Below are 23,081 nucleotides of genomic sequence, written 5' to 3' on the forward strand. Positions count from 1 at the left end.
TGTGCATTTTTTTCTCCTGTTTGTGAGTGTAATTATATACTCTGTACAACCTAGAAAGTTACTTCACAGATTAAATGTGTTGTGAAGTAACAAGCAACTATATTGAAAATGTTCACAAAATAACTTTTATAAATACTAAATATGAAGTAATTCCAACCAGTATGAAAGTCAGCATGACACCAGATCCAAATAGAAACAAAAAGAGAAATATCTAATTCCCCAACACTGCAGCCACTACCATATACCATTAACATCAAAGGACAGAATGTTGTAATTTTCACAAAAGAAACACCTCTCTGCAATTTACATGAAACTCTTCACAGTAGCTATCAAGGTTCCTTCCCCACTCTGAACTCTAGGGTACAGATGTGGGGACCTGCATTAAAATCCCCTAAACTTATTTTTACCAGCTTAGATTAAAACTTCCCCAAGGTACAAACTATTTTACCTTTTGCCCTTGGACTTTATTGCTGCCACCACCAAGCATCTAACCAATATATAACAGGGAAAGAGCCCGCTTGGAAACGTCTTTCCCCCCAAAATCCTCCCCAAACCCTACACCCCCTTTCCTGGGGAAGGCTTGATAAAAAGCCTCATCAATTTGCATAAGTGAACACAGACCCAAACCCTTGGAACTTAACAATGAAAAAGCAATCAGGTTCTTAAAATAAGAATTTTAATTGAAGAAAAAATAAGAGAATCACCTCTGTAAAATCAGGATGGTAAATACCTTACAGGGTAATCAGATTCAAAACATAGAGAATCCCTCTAAGCAAAACCTTAAGTTACAGAAAGACACAAAAACAGGAATCTACATTCCATTCAGCACAGCTTATTTTATCAGCTATTTAAACAAAACAGAATCTAAGGCATATCTAGCTAGGGATTATTTACTAAGTTCTAAGACTCTGTTCCTGGTAAAACAACACACAGACAGAGCAAACCTTTGTTTCTCCCCCCTCCAGCTTTGAAAGTATCTTGTCTCCTCATTGGTCATTTTGGTCAGGTGCCAGCAAGGTTATCCTAGCTTCTTAACCCTTTACAGGTGAAAGGGTTTTTCCTCTGGCCAGGAGGGATTTTAAAGGTGTTTACCCTTCCCTTTATATTTATGACAGTAGCTAAATAGCAAAATCAATATTTTTTCTAGCTTTTAAAACAAGTATTAAATAAAGATATTCTCTAAAATGTTCTTGTTTGGTTACTGAATTAAACTTGATGTGGGGGTGCTGCTATAGTCTGACATACTCATGTTAAAAACAGCAGTGTAGAATAGTCAGGGAGACCTTAGATTCCAGGGCACAATATGAGCATAAATTCAATCCAGATGGTGTTACTGAAACCTGATGGGAGGGTTGTAAGATTGGAATGTGACAATCAATGGTTATAACCTCTTACAAAGAACTGAGTGAGCAAAAGAAGAAAGGTAGTGGCACTCTTTCTCAAAAGTGGCATTACTTTGTTTCCAAGTCATTGATAATTCAGAAGAAAAATGATTTTGAATGCTTAAGGATCAATGTCCTAAGAGATAAAGCACAAGATGGAGTATTAGTTGGTGTCTGCTACAGACCACCCAATCACATGAGGGAACAGGATTACCATCTCCTTTTGCACCTATTTTTAATGTGCAGAGGGAAAAGCTGCATGATCATGGTGGACTTCAGTTTGAGTGACAAATGCTGGAAATCTCATGCTGCTGGTACTCAAACATCCTTGGGGTTTCTAAATATTATAGCTAATAATTTTCTAACTCAAGAAGTGTTGCATCCACCACGGGGGAATTCTATATTAGACAGCATCTTGACTGATAAAGAGGAAGTGATCATAGAACATGATCACACTCATAATGTGCAAACACATTAAAGTCCAGACCAGTAATATTTATACTTGGTGCTTTAAAGGGGCAATTTCACAAAGCTGAAAACAATTATGAGCCAAATCAGCTGGATGAATTTAATCAGAAAAATATGAATGATAATTGGGAATCATTTAAGGACACTTTACTAGATGCCCAAAAAGCCACAATTCCACAATCGAGGAAGAAGAACATACTGGCTAAAAACTGACTTGAAATTGAGAGGGGAAGTGAAGGGAGCTATACAAAAATAATATATAACAAATGGAAGAAAGGGGAAGTTAACAGTAATGAATATAAATCAAAAGCTAGGAATTGTAGAAAGATTGATAAGGGAAGCAAAGGGACACAAGGAGCAATCCATGGACAGCAGAGTTGAGGACAACAGTTTTGTTTACAAAAAGAATCCTGACAATGATATTGGTCGATTACTAGATGGAAATGGTAGAATCATTATTAATAACGCAGAAAAGGCAGAAGAGTTCAATAAACATTTCTGTTTTATATTTGGGAAAAAAACAAATGATATAGTCATATCATATGAGAACACTCTTTCCATTCCATTAGTATTACAGGAGGATGTTAAACAGCAGCTACTAAAGTTAGACATTTTTAAATCAGCAGGTCTAGAAAACTTGCATCTAAAAGTTTTTAAAGAACTAGATGGACCATTAATACTGATTTTTAATAAGTCTTGAAACTTCAGGAAAACTCCAGAAGACTGGAAGAAAGCTAAAGTTGTGCCAGTATTTAAAAAGGATAGATTGGATGACCCCAGTAATTATATACTTTTCAGTCTGAAAATGATCCCGCACAGAATAATGGAGCAGCTGATTCAGGAGTCTATTAATATAGAATTAAAAGAGGATAATATAATTAATATCAACAATCCTGGGTTTATGGAAAATAGATCCTGTCAAACAACTTGATATTTTTTGGATGAAATTACACGTTCAGTTGATAAAGGTAATAGTGTTGAAGTAATAGACTTAGACTTTTGTAAGATGTTTGTCTTGGAATCACACAACATTATGATTACAAAACTTGATCTATATAAAACTAACATGGCACACATTAAAAGGATTTAAAACTGGCTAACTAATAGGTCTCTAGATGTAGTTGTAAACAGGGAATCATTGAGAAGGTGTGTTTCTACTGGCATACTGCACAGATCTGTTCTTGTCCCTACGCTATTTAACATTTTTATCAATAACCTGGAATAAAACATAAAATCATCACTGAACGTTTGCAAAAGACAAAAATTGGAGGAGTGGTAAATAGTGTAAAGGACAAGTCATTGATGCAGAGTTATCTGGATCACTTGATAAAAGCTGGGTACGTGGGAACAATATACATTTTAATATGGCTCAATGTAAATGTATACATCTAGGAACAAAGAATGCAGGCCACACTTACATGATGGGGAACTCTACCCTGGGAAGCAGGATCTCTGAAGAAGATTTGGGGGAAGGAGGATGGATAATCTGCTGAACATGAGCTCCTAGTGAGACGCTGTGGCCAAAAAGGCTAATCTGATCAGTGGAGGCATAAACAGGGGAAGCTCAAGTAGATGATGGGTGCCCTCCATACTGGGGGGATACCAGCTAAAAGGGAGGACACATGACCTCTCCTCTCCTGGCTGTTCAGCTGCTCTCCTTGGCAGCCAGACACAGGCAGGGAGTGGGACTGAAGCACTCCTGGATGCTGCCCAGGGCAGCGCAGCAGCTGTCTGGGAGAGCACCTGGTGGCAGCGGTGGTGGGCTGCCTCCCGGGCTTGGCTTCTGGGACAGCGGCTGAGCGAGTTGGAGCGTCCTTCCCCACCCCCCACCCTCCAACCTTGGCATGTTCTGTGTCCAGCAGTGAGAGTCTGGCTGGGGAGGGATGGTGTCAATACCAAGAGAGAGAAAATTGCTTTTGTAGTGAGCCAGCCACTCCCAGTCCCTATTCAAGCCCAAATTATTGGTGTTAAGTTTGCAAATGAATTGTAGCTCTGCAGTTTCTCTTTGAAGTCTGTATTGACACCTCTTCATCAATTATTGGGAGTGGACCACAGCCACCCTGACTGAATTGGCCTTCAGCATTGGTTCTCCACTTGCAAAGTAACTCTCTTCTCTTCATATGCCAATATATATTTATGCCTGTATCTGTAATTTTCACTCCATGCATCTGAGGAAGTGGGGTTTTTACCCATGAAAGCTTATGCCCAAATAAATCTGTTAGTCTTTAAGGTGCCACCAGACTCCGCTGTTGTTTTTGTGGATACAGACTAACACGGCTACCTCTGATACTTGCGATGCACTAGGCAGCGTGGCAGGAAGAGGCTCTGGTCCCACCCCTTCTCTTCCGGCTGTGGCCCTGCCCCTTCCGCTCCCCCACTCATCCCCTTCCCCCCGCCCCACATGAATCACCTACAGTAGAGAGGTTATTTTACTGTGTTTTGTGTAGGCCTTGCTAGAGCCCTAGGCATAACTAACAGTGTGAACCAAAGGCTGTGAACCAGAGTAGGCCTGGCCTTGACAAAATAACAACACCCTACGTATTAGCTAACACCAAGTAACCACATTCCTGACCTGAGAGGATGGTGCAGGATGTCCAGAGTTCTCAAGTAACTACATAAACACATTCTTAAGAGGTGGCACAGGAACACACCAACCCCTCGTAAGATAAGGATTGGATGACAGGATAATGGTGTTTTGTTTGAACTAGCAAGTACAAGGTGTAGGGCTGGTAACTAACAACATATGGAGTGTAATACGTAACTTGTTTGTATCAGTGTATATAAGAAGTCATAGGAGAGGCATCTTTGACCGGCCTAGGGGGCAGTGTCCTGGTGCGCTGACTGAGCTGGTACCACTGTTGCAGGCATACATGTATTAGTGTACCTGTAGCTCCTATGGGACCCTAGTACCGTGCTTTGTCAGCCGCGTGCCTTCACCACTGAACCAAACCGGTGGTCGTTCTTATGAATAACATCAAGGTCTGCTGAATTAACATGTTTCAGTGTCTGCTAATGCAGCTGACATCAGAGCTCCAAGACCAGTAACAACACTGTTGGAGCAGCAACATAGAATCATAGAATCATAGAATATCAGGGTTGGAAGGGACCCCAGAAGGTCATCTAGTCCAACCCCCTGCTCAAAGCAGGACCAATTCCCAGTTAAATCATCCCAGCCAGGGCTTTGTCAAGCCTGACCTTAAAAACCTCTAAGGAAGGAGATTCTACCACCTCCCTAGGTAACGCATTCCAGTGTTTCACCACCCTCTTAGTGAAAAAGTTTTTCCTAATATCCAATCTAAACCTCCCCCACTGCAACTTGAGACCATTACTCCTCATTCCGTCATCTGCTACCATTGAGAACAGTCTAGAGCCATCCTCTTTGGAACCCCCTTTCAGGTAGTTGAAAGCAGCTATCAAATCCCCCCTCATTCTTCTCTTCTGCAGGCTAAACAATCCCAGCTCCCTCAGCCTCTCCTCATAACTCATGTGTTCCAGACCCCTAATCATTTTTGTTGCCCTTCGCTGGACTCTCTCCAATTTATCCACATCCTTCTTGAAGTGTGGGGCCCAAAACTGGACACAGTACTCCAGATGAGGCCTCACCAATGTCGAATAGAGGGGAACGATCACGTCCCTCGATCTGCTCGCTATGCCCCTACTTATACATCCCAAAATGCCATTGGCCTTCTTGGCAACAAGGGCACACTGCTGACTCATATCCAGCTTCTCGTCCACTGTCACCCCTAGGTCCTTTTCCGCAGAACTGCTGCCTAGCCATTCGGTCCCTAGTCTGTAGCGGTGCATTGGGTTCTTCCGTCCTAAGTGCAGGACCCTGCACTTATCCTTATTGAACCTCATCAGATTTCTTTTGGCCCAATCCTCCAATTTGTCTAGGTCCTTCTGTATCCTATCCCTCCCCTCCAGCGTATCTACCACTCCTCCCAGTTTAGTATCATCCGCAAATTTGCTGAGAGTGCAATCCACACCATCCTCCAGATCATTTATGAAGATATTGAACAAAACCGGCCCCAGGACTGACCCTTGGGGCACTCCACTTGATACCGGCTGCCAACTAGACATGGAGCCATTGATAACTACCCGTTGAGCCCGACAATCTAGCCAGCTTTCTACCCACCTTATAGTGCATTTCTCAGCACTTAACATTTGGCACTGCTGTGACAGCTGTTGGAATACTGTGTCCAGTTCTAGCATCCACAATTCAAGAAGCATGTTGAAAAATTGGAGCGTGTTCAGAAAAGAACCATGAGAACGATTGAAGTATTAGAAAGCATGCCTTACAGAGACAGACTCAAGGAGCTCAATCTACTTAGCTCAAAGAGAAGGTTAAGGGGTGACTTGATTACAGACTAGAAACACCTGCATAGGGAACAAATATCTGATAACAAGCTCTTCAATCTAGCAGAGAAGTGTAACACATCCAATGGCTGGAAGTTGAAGCTAGCCAAATTCAGACTGGAAATAAGGCATAAATTTGTAAACAGTGAAGGTTTCAGAGGAACAGCCGTGTTAGTCTGTATTCGCAAAAAGAAAAAGAGTACTTGTGGCACCTTAGAGACTAACCAATTTATTTGAGCATGAGCTTTCGTGAGTGAGCTGTGGCTCACGAAAGCTCATGCTCAAATAAATTGGTTAGTCTCTAAGGTGCCACAAGTACTCCTTTTCTTTAAACAGTGAAGGTAATTAATCAGTGAAATAATTTACAAAGGATCATGGTAAATTTCCATCACTGGAAATTTTTAAATCAATATCAGATGACTTCTTTCAAGATATGCTCTAGGTATCATTCTGGGGAAAATTATATGGCCAATGTTATACAGGAAGTCAAATTAGTCCAGTGGTGGGCAACCTGAGGCTTGTGGGCGCCCGTCAGGGTAATCCACTGGTGGGCCGTGAGACATTTTGCTGATGTTGACCATCCGCAGGCACGGAGGCCTGCAATTTCCAGTGACCACGGTTTGCCGTTCCTGGCCAATGTGAGCTGAGGGAAGCGACAGCCAGCATGTCCCTGTGGCCCGTGCCGCTTCCCGCAGCTCCCATTGGCCAGGAACGGCGAACCGCAGCCACTGGGAGCCGCGGCTGGCTGTGCCTGTGGACAGTCAATGTAAACAAACTGTCTTGCAGTCCGCCAGTGGATTACCCTGATGGGCCGCATGCAGCCTGCTGCCCACAGGTTGCCCACCACAGGATTACACTATCACAATGGCCCCTTCTGGCTTTGGAATCTATGAATTACATTAAAAAAAAATTAAATCCAGAGACAGAACTTTGCTTCAGACCAGATGGCTGTACATTGAATAGATGTCCAATAAATAGAGTTTTATTTTAAAAAATTAAAAAACTAAAAAAGCTGTTTTATTATGCAAATATATTTAGTTGCCAATACCAACTAAGCTTAATTCTTATAATTCAGATTTATGCGTGAGTCCAAAAGTGAAGAGAATCTAGGGAGACTATTTTATTAAGAATGTGGATATTAAATGTGTGAAACTTGAATTAAAAAGGCATACACAGCTTTCAGCAAGTTTTCTTTAGAAACCAGGACTCAAATTCTTGTTTTGTATAAGTGTTTACAAACGTCATTTTGAAAAACAAAGGATGTTAGAGAGGAAGTATAGTCTTGTGGTTATAGCACAGGACTAGGAATCAGAATTATTTCAGAACTCATGTGCAACTTTGGACAAGTCATTTAATTCTTTGCCTCTTTTTCCCTATCTGAAACAATACTATATACCTGTTGCAAGGTTTATATCTGGTAAATTACAGACGCGCAAAATAGTATTAATTCCAAACTTAAACTGATAATTGAGCTATGTCTTTAAAGTTAATAGTATTTTTCATTGAAAATGTATGAATAAAGACAAATATAGAACCATAGATTATTTTAATTTACATATTACACCAAGTGTATTAGAATAGATGGTTAATATTTGTAATTTACTCTAAAAACTCAAATTTTCAGAACACTCAAAAGAACTTAGCCTCTTAAAATCCTCTTCTGCTCATTATAGTAAGTTAAGTAACCAACCACAATGCTCTAATACATAAACATCTTCACACTTTTAACATTCAGTAGTACAGTGTATAGTTTATATAGTGTTTTGCCAATTCTAAAACAATTAGCATCTAAAAAGTTTTTTAAATCCCTCTAGTTCTCAGCAGTTATCTATGTACTGTATTTTGGGGATTGGGGGGAATACAATACATGCAAGTGTTTGAAAAGGTGTGTTTGATTTTGTCCAGATTTAAAAATGAATTAGTAGGCTAACAGCTAAGCAGTAGGTATTGCACATGTCCTAAAATGCCATGCTTAAATATAGGCATGATTCCTTATACTAAGTTTATAATTCTATTAAAAATGTGCCATACACACTATTTGCACGAACATAGAACTACCATGTATCTTTTAAGAATCATGTTCATAGCAGAAATGGTACCCCACAAATATTTTATGTGTGTGTGTTTCCAATGTGGACTGGTACTATTATATTTGCCCATTTATAAATAACAGGAATAAACAACCCAAGTGATCCAATTATTGAAGCCAGAAGAAAAGTCCATAAAAACATTCGATCAAGCACCTGAGCTATAAATTTCCAGTCTTCAACAACCTAAAAAACAAAAACAAAAACCCAAGAATTACTCAATATTCTAGAACATTTACAAGTACAGGGCCAAATCCTACAGTCCTGATTCAGGCAGAAGTCCTATTGACATTGTGATGTCAATGGGATAAGGACTGAAGAAGCAAGCCCATAGTATAAATTTTTCTATTATGCCTGTTCCATAAACATTCAAGATCTTTCTATTGTTACACTTTGAGTTAGAGCAAGGGTGTCAAACTCATTTTGGGAAGAGGGCAAAATACTTTAGTTACAGCCAAAGAATCAGGGCCTGACCCTGCAAGGTGCTGAACACTTTCAACTTCCCGGGAGATTAAAGTATTCAACACCTCAGAGGACTGGACCCTTTGGGCAATATGCTAACTTCAATCTATAGCACAATTCCCAGAGATCAGTCAGAGGCTTGTACGAATATTCAGGGTAGAATATGGCTCTTCTGTAGTAGCTATACCTACATGTAAGTAAAGTTATTGTTGCATTGAGTATCACATCAGGGAAAAAATGTGCAAGGCATTTTCAGGACTACCATTTCTTTGCCATTTTTAATGAGGTTATTTGTACATGCAGTCTATCAATTTTGCGCACACAAGTGCTGTAGTGGTACCCGCAAATTAAGCACACAACTAAACATTTTCAAGTGTGGTTATTAGATTTCAGAGTTGACATGTCATTAAAATTACCTGTGGCAGTAGGCCTACAGGTTTGGAAAAAGGCAATGTAACATAAATTCCCATTAGGTAAGGTTTTCTTTGCAACCATAAGGGCCAAAAAAAAAAAAAAAAAAAAAATTAAATAAAAGCATTCTTCAGAAAAGAGCCAGATAACTACATCAGACAGGCTCAGAATTCGACACCCAGGGTTGGAAATTTTCAATATAAAAATGAAGACATTTTTTTTACCATGGTTAGTAATAGTGTCTTTTTCTGTGTTCCCCTGTAGTAAGACGTTATCCAAGCATGGAAACAAACTTAAGAATGCTATACTAATATTTGATACATGGAAATAAGTTAGTTTGGTAAATTAAAGGCTATTCCTACATAATTATGTGATAGTTATCAATGACCATTCAATAAAAGATGTCCTTTTTAAAACAACTTTAAGATCTGCTGACTACAGAGTCTTTTTGAAGTACCTTATTACTTTAGAAAGAACAGGAGTACTTGTGGCACCTTACAGACTAACAAATTTATTAGAGTTAGTCTCTAAGGTGCCACAAGTACTCCTGTTCTTTTTGCGGATACAGACTAACATGGCTGCTACTCTGAAACCTATTACTTTAGAGTGACTCAGCAACAACAGTGAACATTTTGATGAGTAATAGTATTTTTAATTGTTTTGATAGCATTTCATTTTAGAAAAATTAATACTATTTTCCCCAAAGTTCCATAAAAGCATAATTTTGCCTTGATTTTGTACTCTTTTTAAACTAAATCAGCCAATTGTTTTTGCATTTAGTAGATAATGTTTTTTGGGGCTGAAACCAAAGAGTGAGAGAATTGTGTTTGATCAACTCTTCAACCATCTATCTAAACATAACTCAGCAAATAAGACTTTCCATTTAGTCTGTGATATCCAGAAGAATACTCCACCCTTATATTTGAGTGGAAATCCATGGTCCAAGCAATTCCTACTGGGAGGAAGAAACAAAAACTAAGATCTAGAGGTGCAAAGGGGTAATGCATCTCTTGAGATCTAGGTTTGAGTTCCAGTTCAGGATACATGAGAAATGAGTTTGATGGTCTAATAGCAGAGGCCTTAAATCAGGGGTGAAAGTGAGCGGGTACTGGCCGGTACAGCATACGGGTAAGAAGCCGGTACCGGCCCGTATGCAGTCCATGTTAAAGTGCTGCTGCGGCAGCGCTTTAACATCTCTGCCCCTTTTGCCTCCCCCATCGGCGGCCCTACCAGAAGGGTCCACACCGGCAGGACCGCCAATGGGGAAGGGGCAGCAACATTAAAGCGCTGCTGCGGCAGCACTTTAAGGAGGGTCCTTTACCTCGTCAGAGCTTTAAGGACCCTCAAAGTGCTGCTGAGGCAGCGCTTCAACGTTACTATCCCTCCCCCCTGCCCCCGCATTGGCAGCCCTGCCGGTAGGGACCCTACCGGCAGGGCTGCCGACTGGGGAGGCAAAAGGGGCAACAAGGCTTTAATGTCATTGCCCCTTTTGCCCCCCCCTCCCGGCTGCCGAAGGGGGCGGGGCAAATGGGCAGCTTCCCCAGGGTCGGTGATTTAAAAGGGCTTGGGGCTCCCGGCTGCTGCTGCCACTACCTCAGCAGTGGATGGAGCCCCGGGCCCTTTTAAATCACCGCCGGAGCCCAGGGCGGCAGAGGCCAGGCAGCGCAGATGTGCTGGCTGGGGGAGGCTGACCCTCCCAGCCCCGCCCCTTCTGCCTGAGGCCCCGCCCCTTCCAGGGGCTGGAGCCGCCTCCGTACCGTTAATAATTTATTATTACTTTCACTCCTGCCTTAAATGGACATTTGTCCATGTCACTAAACTACCACAGTAGCCATTTCTCAAGAAGATTATAACTGGAATAGAATGGGTTTTGCAGTTTAGGAGAGAGGTACATTTTGCAGAGTTGTGTGAACTTGTATACCTCAGGTTTTTTTGATGAGCACTAAATTAATCCGCATGATTTTTAAACAGCAGTTTTGCCAACAAGTAATGGAAATTATCTCCCAGAAGACATTGTCATTATTCTCTAGCTATATCAAAGAGAAAGAGAAAGTCCAGTATGGTTAATCTGGAAGTTTTGGACAATTAGCCAATAGTTCAAGCTGAGAAATTATCAGAAATCTCTCAGTATGGGTGTTATACAGAAATTGGTTTCTTTCATATCTGATGTTTGTAATTTCTTTGTGCAAGTCATCTTCACCACACAACCCTAAACTGAACAAACTTTTGGCGCCTGGTCCAATTTCAAAGGCAAGACCAAAAATTTAAATTTATATTGCCTTATATTAAGGTAAATCAAAGAAGACAGATGTGAAATCTAATATTTCTATATTATTCCTATATTGTTATACTTTATTAAAATTAAACACATTATGTATATCTTTAAAATTGAAGAGGTATGATACTGTTGGCCACAGTGAAGAAGTGTTTTCCTAAGGTAGTAACTGTTTTCAGGTTTGGGCCTTATTACTATTTATTATTTGTATGACCGTAGCACTTACTAGCATACTTCAATAGCAATATTCACAGTAGCAAAAATTCCACTTGTAGCAACTGTTAACAGGATTGGACCCACAATGAGAAATCAAATTAGTTCTGTTTTTTCTTCACTTATTGAAAGATAAGTAAAATATTTACAAGTGATCCAGCTACTAGACCAAGACCCTGATCCTGCAGGTGCTGGGGCCTACCTAGGGGAAGCTCATTGTAGGATGAAGACCTTAGATTATGATTTTTCTCTCTTATTAGTGTTTTCCCTCACACTATATAGACTGTATTTATAAATATATATTTAAAATCAAGATATTGCACAGTATGGCAAAGAATGCAGGTGATAAAAAGGAAATTGACCCAGAGCAACTGTTGTACCCCTAGCACACATTCAGGTATGCAGTTATTTGAATGTGTGGTTGCTGGATGCATAAATACACCTGCACATATTTTCCTTACAAATACCCCTTCACTTGTAGTTCAATGCAAAAAACATATGTTGGTGCAACATCACAGTTGAAAAATAATTCTCCATTCACTTATTCTAGTGTAAATCTAAATCAACAAATTTACACCAGTGAAAGTGAGAGAAGAATCAGACACATAAAATACAACATTATGGTTCTGACAGTAACCATATTGTAGCCATAATACATATAGGAAATACTGTACATACAGCTATACTATATATAAAATGCATGAAGATAAGATACCAGTACAGCGCCTAGCACAATGGGCCTCTGGTCTATGTCTACATCTCCTAGGCACTACAGTAACACAAATAATTAATAATAATGCATATGCACCAAGCTATTCACGTAGCTCTCCCATAAGAGCAAATGTCTGGGGCAGAAGCAAATAAGCCAGCTTGCAACTAAGGCCAGACATGGGAGAGGAGGCAAGCAGGCCAGTTTTCCCAACCGGTCACCCCTGGATGGAGAAATGTTGGTAGACTCCCACACTGCCAGAAGACACTCCATGATTGTCCCATGTGGCCAGACAGCAAAGTGGATGCACTCACATTTCCAAACACGTCAATAGTGCCCTGAAAATGGTTCTTAGGTCATAGAAGAAAGAATAGTTTTTGAAAAAGGGGAAACTAAAACAGCACATTTAAGATTCATTCAACTGATGTCATTACTGTCATTACTGTCTATTAAGAAATGTATTTTTGGTGATTTAAACATATTGATTAAAATAAATCTTTTAAAATGCTCTGCCTTAGCATACTTTCATCCAAAATACACATTGGTTACCACTTAAATTTAATCCTACTATAATTTATGGTAGTACTTAGAGAAGGACTATTATAGTTCATAACAAGAATTGTTCTGGTTTGGACTTAGGACTGTAAAATTAAGTTTAGTTCTATTTTTGCTGAACTGCACATAAGACAGCTTTAATGTGGTTTTCTTTTAAATTATAAAAATCAATTAAATTTAAAATGACAAAGATATCTTGTCATGTGTTAAAATTAAGAATACATACTCCCCAACAATAATGTGATAATGAAACAGTCCAGTAGCACTCTACAGGCAAATAAGATTTAGAATATTCATTCACTCTACAGTTGTAATTAACCAAACATCTCTATGGGATTTATAATTATAAGAAAATATTTTGAGAAAGACCACAACAGGCTTAACTGTAAAAGGGAGTGAGACAGATTTTGATCACCATTGCAGAAAGTGTACACTACCCATATGGAGTCTATCCAAAAATGTACTTGTTTACTGGAAGGTCTTTTTATTGCTTCCCGGAAGCAGGACATCTAGAAACAAGGCTAGCATTTCTAGCTACTTCAGGAAATAATTGGTCATTGCTATAGTAGATAAGAACAGAGACGGGTACTCTAAGCCATTGTTTAGATTTCTATTCTAATTTCTAATCTGAAAAAATGAGTGCAACATCACCACTACACACACCTCGCGAACATCATTCTCCTTCATGATATGTCTTGTAATGTATCGGATAGAATCTAGAGCTGCTTCCAAGGTGTTCCTCGATGATTCTGATCCACTGATATTGCTAGTTTCTTCTTTCTGAGGAAAGTATCTATCTACATGACTTCTCATGCAAAGTAGCTTTGGAAGTTTATGAAGAAATATCTTGCGGACCCAAGGTGCCATAGCATTGTGAGTAGAAGAGGAACGATGATGAATATTAATAGCAAAGACAGTTACCACAATGGATAATGTCACAAAAATCATAGTAAACACCAAGTACTCTCCAATAAGTGGTATAACTTTAGAAGATGATGGTATTATCTCTTCAATAACAAGAAGAAAGACAGTCAAAGACACCAGTACTGAAGTGCAGAGAGAAATTTTTTCACCTTCATTTGAAGGGAGATAAAAGACAAGGACAGTTAAAAATGAAAGTCCTATACACGGAATAATGAGAAACAGTGTGTAAAAAAGAGGCAACCGTCTAATTACAAATGAATATGTAATAAATGGGTACCAGCAGCATCCATCAGTTCTCTTCCCTTTGCTCCCTGTTGCAGTTACTATTTCCCATTCTCCATTATCAAAGAAATCTCTCTTGTCAACATCATAATCTTCTAGAATAATATCAACCTGTGAGCCATCATAGGTCCAGGAACCAAATTTCATAGAGCAGTTTTGAAGGTCAAATGGAAAGAATGTAACATCTATGGTACAAGAACTTTTGTAGTTTGCTGGGGGAGTCCAAGCAACGGTCCCATCATATTTTACTACTGTTTTTGTAGATGTTCCTTCAAAGCGACCATCTGCACTGAAAGGAAAAAATATGCACATTTGGCTATGTTATTACACACATTACAACCAGATGCTTTTAGTTACGGTTTCCTATTAAGTGTTACCATTCCAAAGTGTCATTCAGATGCTTATCACTCTCAGATTTTTACCTTTTGAGTGGAAATTTTGCACTTTTGTCCTCAGATCAGGACTCTATTTTTTTTTAATTTAAGCTGACTGAGGAAAAGCAAAGCGTGAAAAAACATTTTTCCCATTATAACAATATTTGTGCAACTTTTCTGAACAGGTCTAGTGCCTCAGGAGAGTGGGTCAAAACTTGACTTTTGATAGGAATCGTCCCTGCTTAACAGATGTGCATATTGGTGGGCTGGTGAAAATCAATTTTACTTTAACTTAATTATGCATGCAAAAAACAAACAATACACTTGGCACTTCCAAACTTTTTTGTTTTATAAATACAACAATAGGTGTTTTTACTAAACAATCAACCAGTGTTCTACGGGCACTGAGTATGCAAATATAAGTTGAGCAGAAACTTTCATTCAAAATTCAGTCTCTCCAAGTTCTATTACCTCTCCGCATAGATTTATAAGAAAGGTGAGTAAAATTTCATTTCACATATTTGTATATTGAGTATTATATATATATGAGGATGTATATTGACAGCCTCAGCCTATTAGTTTGTATTCAGAACTGTGCACTCATTCAGGTAGGACTCTGCAGGGGCCCTAGCATAAAAGAATGCATGTTTGTGCAGGATAGTGTTCTTCTTCTGACTAGCAAACCACTTCATATGAAGGAATTAAACCATTTAAAAAAAAATCCTAGAAAATTCCATAGAAAAAGGCAATGTCAAAAAACATTAAAATTGTAAAGCAAAGCACTCAGAAGTCTGGAAATGCCAAAGGTAAGGCAGTCCATGCTTTTTTAATTCTGACACCTTATGTGCATGTATTATAATACAGTCTAATTATGTGATCACAGACTATTTATCTTCAGAACCCATGCCTCATTCTATGTGTAGAGTGGACAGTCAACGTGGCAGGGGTAGATTTATTTTCTAGAATAAGATTAAAATCTTACTTGTCATACAACACAATATCTGGAATCCAGATAGACTCTGATGGGACACGAATAGATGTTATTCCAGCATAGTCTTCAGGGTTCCACCTTAATTTTACATCTATCCATTCCTATAAACACATGATAAAAGATATTACCGCATCTACATTGTCTCTCTCATACCCTGGGACACAACGGCAACAACACTGAAAACAACTGAGTATACATGGCAGTTACTTGGGAATGAGGAAAACTGAGAAAGTTCTACAAATATAATTTAGTAAACCGTGTGTTCACTGCAGGTAGGGCAGGGGCCCTAAACTTTTCTCAAAGTCAATAAAGGTGCAGGGAAGAGTTAGAGGACTGAAGATGGTAAGTGGGATGAAAGGAGGAAACATTTTGTAACAATTTAAGGGTAACTCAGTGACAAATATGTCTAAAGATAATAACTGCATCAAAGTTTAGTTCTGGATTGTGATTATTATAACTTGAGTGCACTTCCTGCTTATGAGCTAATACCTATACGTAGGGCAGAATAAACCAACTAGATGTTTATAGCAAGCCCCTCCTCGACCTCCAGATAGATTACTGGCCATGAAATTAAAAGTCCTGAGCTTTGTTAATCAAAATAGGATAAAAAATATCTTAACAGTGTAATTTTAAAATAACTTTTTAAAAGCAATTATACAAAGCTATACTATCTTGTGTTTGTGACAGTTTCTGACTAAAAATAGGATGCTTTGTTATAGGAATTTCAAAATATATGTCTGAATATATGTAGCTTCATTTAATAAATGTATCTAAAATGTGTCACTTTTATTAGAAATTTTGTTTTTTGAGAGAGCTTTTAGATTTATTTTTTAATTATTTAACTGAATTTTTAATTCTTTCAAGCATTGTAATGTGCCTTTTGTATTAAACATGCTATATAAAATAAAGATTAATATAGCTTTTAAATGAAGATCCTATAAATACACAAACACCTAATAAATTGATAACTTTACATTTTAGTCACTCAGTGGACTCTTCAGTTGACATTTGCACATACCTGTTTCAGCCAAACATTTGTTTTCATCAACTGATTTTTCTCATCCTATAAAAAATTTAAACAGCATGTTTTTATGGGAACAATGATTTTACACTGCTTATTCACGGTAACCAACTGTGGTTTTGTTCAAAGGAGGCTCATAAATTGCAATACAAATATATTAATTGAGAAGGACTCCATTTGAAAATCACGTTTGTCTATTTTTTCTAAGTACTATTGTTACAGCCACCAACTACGATTACAGTAACCAAAAGAAGTTAATGAAAAAGTAATTTCCCCTCCCCCTCACATCCAACATTGATTTACTTTGTATATTTTACAGCATTTCATGTATAGTACTACTGTTTCCCTGCAGAGTCATCAAGGAACGAAATGACTAATTAAAAATACTCTTTAAAACCATTAAGGGAGCAGAAAAAATCTTTACAGATTTTTTTTTCTGTTTAAATTCAGAATATACTTTTCAAAAGGTGCTCAATTAGGAAACATTTTTTAAATTAGTAAATTTAAAAAAATCAAGTTGACATCTTTAATGTTCTAAGCTATGCCATGCCAGTAGATTAGCTCCTCTTTTATGAAACTGACATTTTCAAGGACATTATCTTTATTTCTTCTTTTTTTGTGCAATAACTTTCCTGTATTTTATATTTATAGAACCAACAACAGAACAGATTGCTATAATTGGAAAACATATATTTTTGTATTTATTCATTGAAATTAATTTTAAACAATAGAAAACCCAATAACTCTACAAATACTAAAAGCTTTAGTTAACAAAGTTTACAGAAAACAAAAATATGTCCAAGGACCACTTATTTTCATCATTCTCTCTGTGGCCTCTGACAATTCTCTATTTTTCTTCGTTCATCTTCACTTCTCTGAGGCTCTCTCTTTCTGGGGCTTCCCTCCTCATTGCACCCTTACCTATATAAGCCTCTTTTTAAAATGTTTCATTTATTTTATATAAAGAAAATATATATATATATATATATGATATGCACAATTATTTAACAATAGAATATCAAGTTATTTTTCATAAGCACTTCCCTATTCCAAAAGCTTTGCTCAGTTTTTAGTTTTAAAATTATTTATCATACATACCACATCCACTAACTGAGAGATTGCAAGACCAAACTTTATTTTTATTGTGTCATTCAAGTGTTGGACTGGGCGAACCCATTTTTGATAGTCTTGAAATAAGTGTTTAAACAAACAATCTTCACTTTTAGCAATAAAAGAAGGTTCTGATACACCTACACAACAAAAGAAATATGTTTAATGTACACATATAGTGAAATACAATGTACTCATTTTCATGAACATTGGTACAATTTGATATTTAATTATATAGATTCAGGTATGTACATATAGAAATTTATTTCTCATCTAATCACCTTTTTGTCTGTGAGGGTGGTGGAGGTTAAGCCACCTAGGGTTAGCTTGATAAAATTCACTGATTTTATTATTCATTACTCTTGTTAGCACCATCATACTTTCCAAATCTGAAGCCCAAAAACAGTGGATCCTTATCTCACCATCTATGAGTAACACTGGAAAAAGTAAAGGAGTACTTGTGGCACCTTAGAGACTAACCAATTTATTTGAGCATGAGCTTTCGTGAGCCACAGCTCACTTGGCTCACGAAAGCTCATGCTCAAATAAATTGGTTAGTCTCTAAGGTGCCACAAGTACTCCTTTTCTTTTTGCGAATACAGACTAACACGGCTGTTCCTCTGAAACTGGAAAAAGTGAGACATAACCAAAAAATTTTCTTGTGCCATTTTTACAAATCATCCAGGCCCCAGGTAATTGGAAAAATCCTACAGAGAGTGTTTTTTAAACTAGATAATGCCACTAAACTAACTACAGCTATTTATTCATAATAGTGTGGTTTCAAACACATTTTAACCATACTACAAAACCCTCCCCAAAATGGGCACCAGTCAATGTAAGTCTCATCCTCCCATGACGCAAACATAAAAACTGAGTCAGAAAGGAGTTGCAGCATCCTTTATAGGTGGGATGACTGACAGGTTTTTTTGCCTTCTTGCTTCGGTGGAGTAAGGTGGAAGGAATTCAGACAAAAGGAATACTTTCATCTCGTGGTTAGAACAGCATCATATAAAACATTCACTAATATGGTTGTATATGTCCTACTCTACTGAACCTTGGGTGTAATTGTTTCAAATCAGAGCAAAATGAAAGACTATTGTGTATTTTTCCTCTTAACACCAGGTAAGGTCAAGTTTTAAAACTGTTACTGTATTTCTTGGTTATTTAAGAACTCATGTTTACTAGAGATGTAAATATCGTTTAAAAAGTTAACAGTTTAAACAATTAAAAAATATTTTGTTTAAATGGTTAACCGATTAAAGGGAGAGGGGCTGGGACCGATCCGGCTGGCGCGGCTGGGGTTGGTGGGCCAGCCTGCTCGGGGATTAACGGTTAAGCTGGGTTAACCAGTAAGACTAATGCTTATCGGTTAACTGGTTAACATTTTACATCCCTAATGTTTACTTTATTAACTCATTTGGAATGTAGGAGTTGCAGCTATTGTGAGGGGGCGGGAGGAAGGGAACTACTACTTGAAAAAAACCTAGCAATAACTTGGAAACACATCCAAACTCAAGGGAACTTGCAGCAGAAAGTAAATGCTGCCTGGCTCTGGCTCTTCCCCATCCCTCCCAACCACAAACCCCTATACCAGCAAGGAAGGGCCAGGAAGAAAGTAGAGCAGCAATTCTTCCCTCTCACCCTCAACTCTGCTGGTTTGGTTTCTATTATGCCAGCCTCCGCACTGTGCAGGGGAGGGTAATGTGGTTTGTGGTTAAGGAACTGAACATATATAATGGAAGAAAATGTAAATGCTCATATACACCAATGAGGTTCTAGATTGACTGAAACCACTCAGGAAAAATAGCTAGGCATCACTGTGACCTGCTCAAGGTAAATGGAGTAAAAACAGACAATAAAAAAACCCAAGTAAGATATCAGTATTATTCTCTATTCCTTTCCTAATATAGCCTAAAAATATTATAATGTCATTACATAAATTCATGGCTTGTCCTCACCTGAAATTCTGTGCTCCGTATTGGTACCCATCTAAAAAGGATATTGCAGAAACAGAAAGGGTCCAAAGAAGGGCAACAAAAAGGATTAAAGACATGAAAAGATTTCCATATGAGGAGAGATTAAAAAGATTAAGACTATTTAGTTTAGAGAGGAGGTGAATCTATCCAACATACAGAAGTAAATAAAATAGTGAATGATACAGAGCTATTACCAGCAGGACAGTGGGGTGGGAGGAGGTATTGTTTCATATTCTCTGTGTGTATATAAAGTCTGCTGCAGTTTCCACGGTATGCATCTGATGAAGTGAGCTGTAGCTCACGAAAGCTCATGCTCAAATAAATTGGTTAGTCTCTAAGGTGCCACAAGTACTCCTTTTCTTTTTGCGAATACAGACTAACACGGCTGTTCCTCTGATACAGAAAAAGTCACTCAGATACTCCTATATACCCCATCTTATAATAGAAGCACAAGGGGACAATAAATGCAATTAAAGTAATACTTAAAACCAATTACAAATATTTTAATACAAAAATTAACACGCAACACTCATTGTGACAAACTATTAGTGAGGAGAGATTAGTAGGATTTAAAAGATGATTAGATGTTCATATGAATATGCTGGCCTCAGTTACACTAACCAGGATGAAAAAATATACATGTTATCAACACTCATGCTTCAGGACCTAAGATTCACTAACTCCCTAGGATTAAGCCCATAATAGCGTTTTTTCATTTTCCTTTGGTGCAGTTGTTACTTGCCAGTTTTGACTATGGGACTAAATAGGCCACTGATCTGATCAGTGCTGCAATTTTTATGGTCCTATAAAATTGATACACAAAGCATGAAAAGATAAGGGGGTTTGACAGGTTAAGAGTCATCTACCTCTGTATACTCTATGGCAGGCAGCCATACTGTTATTATCAGTAATCCCTTTGAATTTTGTTTCTCTGATACAGTACACAGGCTTTTCCATTGTTAATACATAAACCTTGGAAAATACACATATCGGTGATGGAGGATCTTTTTCTTTCAACAACAGGCTATGGACAATATTGTTGCCACCAACAGGAGAGAGCAACAATTATTTTTGCCTTGTAGATAGCAGACTGTATCCTGGAAATCCTAGCAATAGTGTTAACAAATTCAGTTGTAGTTCACTGTAATATTAGTAATATTTTGTAGTTAAATCTGAATTTCCTTCCACAAACCCCTGCATGAATGAACATGTACAAAAAATGGATATGAAATGGAGCCTTAGACCAAATACCTTTCAGCAGTCTTCCCCTAAACCATAAATTCTCTTTCAGTAAGCAGGAATGAGATCTCACTGAGCCTAAACTCCGGCAATCCATTCAGTATTCATTAAATACAGAAGATTTACCCTATTTGTCAACAGCATGTAAAGGTTTGAGTTAAGTTCACCCTAAAGTTCCAGGCATATCAATTTGAGGGGTAAAACTAAATCAGAAATAGCAAGGTTTCAGCATTAACACCCCGTTCATCTGAATGGAATAGTTCACACGCTTAGAGGCAAACAATTCTGTCCCCTTCTATTCAGCAGTGGAGGGACCTCCTGTGGCAAAATCAGTGACATTCCGCTGTGTAGGAATGGGAGGTGGGATCTGAGGAACTTGTAAAGAGAAGGCCCACAACCTGTGCACTACAGAGCCCAGCTCCAGGGGGATACCCTGCATTCTTCTGCACAGTGCAGATTTGGGTCAGATTTGCCACTATGGCTATTAACTAGCTCTTCTTTCGCCCTCAGCAGGAGAACAAGTAGCAAAAACACTACTCTAGTCTTCAGAGCTGGAGTAGCAGCAACAGTGCAGGTCTGCTGCCAGGGAATGGTTTTGGGTAAAGGACTCCTTCTGCCACCAACTCCGGCAGCACTTTAATGCCTCGTGTTGTGTGCTGCTTTCAGAATTAGGGTAACACCTCAGTTTCAGAATACAACTCTATTAGTTTACAGTTAATTTAATTCATATTCAGAAAGTTATCTTTGCAGATGCCCTAAGGGCTGGAAATTTCTGTTTGTTTGTTTTTTAGTGAAATCCTATATTCTGCAGAAGCTGAATGTAACCCTCACGAGCCAGGGAATGTTTCCTATTTGTGACTGATAAGTGGGCAAGTGAATTTGTCAAACCCTGCAGCAGTTTATACAGCAGTTTAAAATTATACTACTTGAAGACACAATATACTGAGAGAACTATTCCTCTGTCTCCATATTTTTCATTTCTTCATCAAATCATGAAGTGTTTTCTACATTTGAGCCTAATCCTTTGAAAATACATGAAATATCCTTTTTTGTGTTACGATTAATACAACTTTCTTTTCTATCACTGACAATTATCTGTTGAATTTGTCATACAATTTGAGTGACCATGCAGTTTGACATTCTTTCTTCATGAACTGACCTTGGACCAGGGGCATAGAAAGTTGTGCATTGATGGTGCTTGGCACTTCACATTATCTTCTACATTTCTGTAAAGAGATATCTTGAACAGAAATTTGTTATCTTCAGGCTACACATGCTCTAAATGTTCACATGGAAATCCTATTAAACATGAAATTTAATTCACTAATGTAGATGGGATTTTTATGTTCTTAAATGTTTATTTTAGACATTTGGCATTCAATTCCATTTTAAACAAAGGTGTGCACAATTTTCCAAAGATCTAATTTATTTCATTGGGGGAGTATGCAAATAATAGCTTCTGTGATGCCTTTTAATTCCTTTTCTCTTTCAAGACCACAGATCAGTACTTTTTCAAGTTATCAGCTACTCATATTTATAAGCAATACCTTGGGCTTCAGTACGAACATTTTTTGCAATATGATAAACCCCCAAATCTACAAACTTTATGCTGGCCCTCTTTTGTATTCATACAGGTTGTATGGGTAGCAGCTTGTTACAAAATATTTTAAATACCTTCCAGATAGTAACTTAGATAACACTCCGTATCATTTTGCCAATACTCCTTTTTTGTTATCAATTATTTTTTTAAAATCAAGCTGGACTGGATGACACATAGGGCTAGTAAAGAGGCTAGTCGAGGCTGCTCATTCAAATTCAGCCCAGACCATTAAAGGCTGGGAGAGTCCAGAGTAGTTTGGAAGACTGTGTGAAATGAATAATTTGGTTTCTAATAGGCAAGAATCCACATCTTAAAATTAGCACCTGATTAGCTTGATTTCTTCAAGTCTCAACAGAAAGGCAAAAAATTGAAAGGACAGCACAATGCAGACCGAAAAATCCTCTGACCCCTACTGAAAATCAGAACTACTGTTCCAATTTTGGAAAAGAATCCATCTCCAAAGTGGCCAGACCTGAAGAGAGTAGCCAAACTGGATACAAGGGCTAAAAGAGCTTATGAACACTTTTACAACAGATGTCATTCAGAGAACTGCTGGGTCTAGAACCTGGTCACTGTGTTCGTATTTAATTGGATGGAGAAAAGGGATGGACAACTCTAGCTGTCATAAAGAGAAATAATTCAGCAT

General features: G+C 38.2%; 1 protein-coding gene across 3 annotated transcripts in view; it reads right to left on the reverse strand.

The window, feature by feature from the left end:
* Window positions 1-7,737: 7,737 nt before the first annotated feature.
* Window positions 7,738-23,081, reverse strand: part of CHRNA5 (cholinergic receptor nicotinic alpha 5 subunit) — a 28,350-nt gene continuing 13,006 nt past the window's right edge. The window contains exons 1-6 of one of the 3 annotated variants that reach the window (XM_075132995.1): window positions 21,995-22,125; window positions 17,609-17,760; window positions 16,508-16,552; window positions 15,481-15,590; window positions 13,582-14,413; window positions 7,738-8,479 (exon numbers count right to left, since the gene is read on the reverse strand). In XM_075132995.1, coding sequence (XP_074989096.1) covers window positions 8,318-8,479; window positions 13,582-14,413; window positions 15,481-15,590; window positions 16,508-16,552; window positions 17,609-17,760; window positions 21,995-22,010 — 1,317 coding nt within the window. In that variant the 5' untranslated portion in view covers window positions 22,011-22,125 and the 3' untranslated portion in view covers window positions 7,738-8,317. Of the gene's footprint in view, window positions 8,480-13,581; window positions 14,414-15,480; window positions 15,591-16,507; window positions 16,553-17,608; window positions 17,761-19,578; window positions 19,822-21,994; window positions 22,126-23,081 lie in introns of those variants that run through there. The other 2 variants (XM_075132994.1, XM_048867333.2) reach the window with 2 other exon arrangements.

This window comes from Caretta caretta, chromosome 10 (assembly GCF_965140235.1).
Source record: "Caretta caretta isolate rCarCar2 chromosome 10, rCarCar1.hap1, whole genome shotgun sequence".
Classification (NCBI taxonomy): domain Eukaryota; kingdom Metazoa; phylum Chordata; order Testudines; family Cheloniidae; genus Caretta; species Caretta caretta.